At 43.0% G+C, this 5971-nt stretch overlaps 1 protein-coding gene across 1 annotated transcript; it reads right to left on the bottom strand.

Moving 5' to 3' along the window:
* Window positions 1-2528: 2528 nt before the first annotated feature.
* nog3 (noggin 3) lies at window positions 2529-4456 on the bottom strand. The gene has a single exon (XM_055922248.1). It carries the CDS (start codon window positions 3694-3696, stop codon window positions 3025-3027), a length of 672 nt encoding a protein of 223 aa, XP_055778223.1. The 5' UTR covers window positions 3697-4456; the 3' UTR covers window positions 2529-3024.
* Window positions 4457-5971: the final 1515 nt, after the last annotated feature.

Genomic DNA, 5971 nt, shown 5'->3' with positions numbered 1-5971 from the left:
CTATCAGACCTGGCAGTGTGCCAACCACCACACATCACAAAACACACACACACATCAAAGCCTGGTCTGACCTCGGCCTGCATACCTGCCTACACTCCACCGATAACAGTCTTATTTGAAACCCAAGAATACCCCCCTCTTCCTCTTCACCTCTTTTCCTCTATCCCTCCTTTCATCTCCACCGCACTCTCTTCCACTAATCCTCCGTTGCTTCCACCTCTCTCCACTTCCCCTCTCCATCCTTGATGGTTGAGAGCAAAACAAGATGGGCACATAAAAGATGTGTTTTAAGTTGCCTCCAGTGACTTTGAGTGTGTGTGGATGTTGGAAATAAGGTAAGAAGAGATCAGAGAGATAGATTTCCGGTGCTTATTGTGGTAACTAATTGAAGTAAAAAAAACAATTTGATGATGGAATTTGTTCCACTTTGAAAGTGTTGGATGTTATTGATTACTGTAGCTCCAAGAACGACTAATTGCAACCGCATACAAAGGTAGAGAAATTCCCCTTGGCTCGTAAACCTCATTAAAAGGGTTGTGGACATAACTTGCAGAGCGTTACAAGCTTGTGGACGTCATCAATGAAATCTTTGCAATTCTAAGGGGAATTTTGGGATAAAACAGGCTTTGAACTTTGAGGAGACAAAGGGGGAAAAAATGTTTTAGATGCTTGAAGTTGAATTTTTCTTATTAGATAGTAGTTTTAGTTTACTTAATGTGTGGGTGCAGCATGGGTGATGGAGGTTGGGGGGTAGAGGTGGGGAACGACATTGAGTCCAGTCCAGTAAGAGATATGATCCAAATAGAGAACCAAAACAACATTGTGATCATCACAACATGGTGCTAAAAGGATGTGGTCTTATAATATAATATAGATAAAGTATAACCACATACTATGTCCTCTACTTTAGTTTCAATACGTCCACACATTAGCATTGCTGCTGCTGCAGAAAACTGCTGAAATTAAGAAAAAAACTAAAATGTCTGGAAGAAACCTGGAAAACTTAAGTTGCACTTGTTAGAAATATTCAAAGGTGTGTCGGCTTTCGGCACCTCTTAAAGCAGGCCTACACTAAGCACACTGACATATAGAAAAATACACAAGTCCCTGGCAGGCCACTAGTCTCTACAAATGAATCTTGCTCACCTTTCCTGAAACCACTTTTACAGTAAAATATACAGTATATTGAATTAGTAAGAGTCCAGCAGTAGCTTTCATCAAGAGGTAGTGTAATGAAATGAAGCAGTGTTGACCAAATCAGACCAGGTCCTGCTCTTGCTTATGTTAAATGAGCAGTGCTCCTGGCTTGGGATTCGGATGGCTTCCATTTCCTTTACTTCACACACAGTATACCTGAATTTGAACAGTGAATTCCAAAAATTCTGATTGAATGAAAGATTGGTGTGCTGGTGTGCTGTGCCAAACTTAATGGTCTTTATGCAAAAAGTCTGTGGGTTGAAAGGGCAGATTATGGAAGAGAAGATCCCACATTCACTGAGAGTATAGTCTCTTGATATTTCATTAAATTTGTATCAGCAGCAGAGGTCACAAGTCATAGTTTGAAAAAGATTGAGTGGGATTTCCCAATTGGGCATTCTCATTACACAAGCAGTTTTCTGATAGAATTCCCACTTACTGAAAGTAGTCTAGATAGTTAATTCATTTTGTAGCAGTAGCAAAGGTCGCAGGTTTGAAAAAAAGACTGCTTTCAGTGAGAGTTAATTTCTCTTCTCTCAAAACTGTCACCGGGTGCGATGAGAATGGTCATTGGGACAAAGCTGTATGTCCTTTGTTTAAATGGAACACCATCCTACCGATGTCTAGGCTATTATAGTGTAGCATGCCTCTGTCTACCAAGGGGTCTGGACCTTTCTGGAAGGTAGCCTAGTGGTTAAAAACATTAACCGAAAGGTCGCTAGTTCGAATCCCCGAGCCAACTAGGTTAAACAAAACATTCTGTTGATGTGCCCTTGAGCAAGACACTTAACCCTAAATGCTCCTGTAAGTTGCCCTGTAAGTTGCTCTGGATAGGAGTGTCTGCTAAAATAAAATAAAAATGACCTTGCCATATAACTGCAAGATTGTTGGTTCAAGGCCTTTGGAGTTTAAGTTAAAACCAATGTCTTGCCATCTGCGGTTTGAGGAGAGCAACCAGGAAAAGGGCTGAGGAGAATAAGTCAAGTGAATCATCAGTGAACACAGAGAGCATCTACTGAGTGGAATAAGGGAATAAGGGAAGAGGACCAAGAGGTGCCAATATCATGTAGCTACAGGGCAGATGTTGAGTGCATAAAGGTGCCATGTAAGACATGTATACGTGTGTGGTCAGCAGCTGAATAATCAAACACAGTACACTTTCCCTAAACTTTTCCTCCACAGGTCTGCATGAGCTGTAAGGCCCATTTCTTCTTGTTTTGAAACAGTCCAAAAAAAAAATCTGGCAAAACTGACTGCAAATTGAGGACAAAGGAGATGTAAATCAAAGATGGAACACATTTTTCTAACAAAACAAAACTCCGTCCAAAGACTCATTTGAGTGGTTTTATTTTAACTGGCAATGACTACATGAACAGAGAATAAATAGCCTGGTAGTTACTGTTATTTTACATGGTTTACCCACAATTGTCCCTTTATTTAGTATCACAAGCTGAATTTACATTTTGGCTAATTTTGACACAGAGGTCCATAAACCACTTATTTTCTTCCCAAAGAACGGAAAATATCTGTAGTCCTTCAATAACAGTATTTTAATGCTTCACAATGTGAAGTGCTCTTCTTCAGTATAAATATAAAGATACATCACATCCAAGATATGTTCAACAAATACAGTAGACGCTGGTTATATAATAATAATAATACTGACCTTTTTACAAAGTTTGTCATCATAAAATAAAATGGGACCACATATACATAAAATATACATTCTTGCACTTGACAGTGCATATAAAAATAATCATGTAACTATGATTTTTTATTAATCTTTTTAGAAATAATAACAATACAAAAAGATCATTTCAGTTTATTTCAGTTCGTGCATGAGCATTTGCACTCAGATATAATTGGGTACTGAATTGGTATCCAAGCGCATTTCAGACCTCCTTTTCTCTGCAGGCACCTCCATCGTAAGATCGTAAAATGGGCTGATTTGGCAGGTTTGCAAACCATCCCTTCAGGGACAGAACAAGAACGCTTATTGTAGCAGCTCCCCACCTTCACGTAGCGCGGCCAGAATCTGTTCCCGAGGTCGTTCCATGTATAAACAACTGGACAGAAGGCGTAAGACCACAGCCACAGTTGCAGCCTTCTTCTAAGTTTTTTACTGGGCTTGTGCTTCTTGCCGTGCTGGATCTCAAACTCCATGGCTTTGATCTCCTTGGGCATCGCGCCGGACGGCTTCTGACGTATCTCCGAGTCGCTCAGGTCCTCGTTGCCCGAGTACTTGTCCTCTGGCGGGTTAATGGACATGAAGTGTGGGTCGAAGTGACTACCCAGGGTGGATCTGAGTTCGGTCTCGTTCAGGTCCCGTTCTTTTGGATCCAGGACAGGGTCTGGGTCCTCTTTGAGCTCCACTATGGGGAGAGTGTCGCTGGGGATGGGACGGAGGAGGTAGTAGTGTTGGCACATGCCCTCCTCAATCCTTAACCCGAGGGACAGAACCAGCATGGACATGGCCAGAAAATAGTACGAGTTATCCATCTCTCTAGTAACAATAATTCCAAGTTATATATAGAATTTAACAAATCTAATCCTTAGAGGTTTGAAATTATCATCCGTTTTCCCCGAGGGAGAGAGATTGCGTGTGGATGAGTCACGATGCGCCCCGTAGTCCAGCGCACGTCGTCACGCACGCGCCCCACCCGGTGATCACGTCGTCACGCACGCGCTCCACCCGGTGATCTTGTTAAACTCCACTAAAAACTTGCTCTCAGAAAGTTTCGGCTGGCTGGAGCCTATTCACCATAGCAACCGGCAACTTCAGTCAGAGAGGAAAGTTGACGCGCTGAGCCAGTGGAGAGTTTCGCTGCGTAACTTGAGTCCATGACACGCGTCTAAATGGTTAGAATGAAGTCCTTCACTTTTTTAACAAGACGGCAAAACGCACTTTCAACGAAAAGGTTGAACCATACCCATTAGTGTCAGAAGCATGAGCCGACTTGGCTGCATTTCCCCTGGGCTTTCCCGTGCATAAAATGCGTCAGGTCCTGGTTTCTCTGTTTTCTCACTAGTCTCAGCGTTGGGTCCTGTTGGTTTCTGGGTGTCCGCATGTTGTCTAGGGCTAGGCGATGCACTGGCCGGTGCCGAACGCCAAACTGAGCCGCATCTGGCTCCGACGATATATCCACGCGCGCCGTGATGTAATCCTTCAGACTACACCTCCCTCTCTGTCAATTCAATTCAAGGGCTTTATGTCTCTCCCTCTATCACTCTCTCCCTCTCTGTGGGTCTCTGTGCTAACCTAGAGGCTGGGGGCCAAAAAGACCCTACACCTCCCACTCTCCATCTCGCTCTCGCTCTCGCTCTCCCTCCCCCTTTTCCCGAGGGAGACGAGGCGTTTGGGGGGAGTCCGGCTCCCCACCACTAGTAAAACGCAGACATGAGTAGCCCATATCTCTCTAACTTTATTTACACAAACTTTATTAATGCATGTTCATAATAAAAATAATTATGACATGCACCCAAACCTGGCGCATTAAATTCTAGTGCAATAACACATAATTTAAAAAATTGGCTGATTCGTCTCATAGATTAGAATAGGCCTACCAGCGGTGTCATAAATCAAGCGACAGTTCAAGTTCAACAGCAGAGGTGCCGAGAGCCTTCTCTTCTAGACAGACAAACTGCGAGTTTTTTTTTACGAGGGCGCCTGTCCTGAAGACGGCTGGTGCCAGAGCGGTGTTTATTTTATAACTCTCTCCAGTTAGATGCTCTCAACGTGTGTTTAGACTTATCCAGGACGGGGAGAGTGAGCAAAGTAGGCTACTCCATTTCATTACCAATATTATTTATCATTTTTATTGGACAAGGAAGCCTCTATAGATTTGTTCTTCTTCTGTTCAGGACAGAAAGTGGACAAAGTGTTTAATTGACAGAAACACGACTCAATTCATTAGGGTCAGGCGGGACTTTTAAGGAGGGAAAAGGTGACAAAGTATACCAGGCTGACATTGTAAAATACTTTATAGGCTCAGTTAATTCCGGGGTCTAATAAATGAACGGTAGAAGCAGAGAAAAGTACTTAAACGGTCACAATTCAATTAGTCAGACGGACTTCCACGGAGCCATGCGCCAGGCCTGGCTCGCGCTGCCTTCTCTCGCCAAAGGCAAACCATTGGAATGTTTGTGCATGTAGTAAAGGTTGAATTATGGCCCAGATAAAAAACAACTCTTGTCTACGACGCTAATGCTGAAAAGTCCAGCGCCCAGATAAAGGGGCGTCTGTGCTCTCTCGGCTCAACCGCACGAGACATGGACAAATAAGTCCTAGAATGTCAGGAACTTGTTTTAGTTCCAACTGCGAGGGCTGCGGCGACCTGACCGCGGGAATTAATAGCGTTATTTCATAGTGACAACTTGCTGACACAATGTAGTACGCTACTAGACAGGACCTGCCACACTCACCTAGTGTGGTGGCAGTGTATACATTTTATAGGCCTATACATTCTAGATTTATAATCAACATTTTCTAATCATTGATGTCTCAAACGAATGAATGCAAATGATGGGAATTAATTTGCAACTTTTTTTTTCACCTTTTTATACTATTTGACTAAGCCACCAGCATACATATCAACTGAGTCACTTTCTACAGGAAGAACTAGAGAACCAATCTCCCAATGTTATTTTTTGTTGTAGCCCAACCCCCTCTCTTCCTCATTCACTTTTTAAATTGACCTTGGCCTAATTTTCTGGCCTAGTAGTGTGACAGTATGTGAAGGGAGGCAGGCGCCAGTGATAGCCTATCTCTCTGTAC

Source organism: Salvelinus fontinalis, chromosome 1 (genome assembly GCF_029448725.1).
Source record: "Salvelinus fontinalis isolate EN_2023a chromosome 1, ASM2944872v1, whole genome shotgun sequence".
In the NCBI taxonomy this organism is placed as follows: Eukaryota; Metazoa; Chordata; class Actinopteri; order Salmoniformes; family Salmonidae; genus Salvelinus; species Salvelinus fontinalis.
This window is presented reverse-complemented; position numbering and strand designations above follow the sequence as displayed.

Coding starts and splice junctions, on each gene's coding strand:
- nog3 (XM_055922248.1), bottom strand. CDS start 3,696: ATGGATAACTCGTACTATTTTCTGGCCATGTCCATGCTGGTTCTGTCC.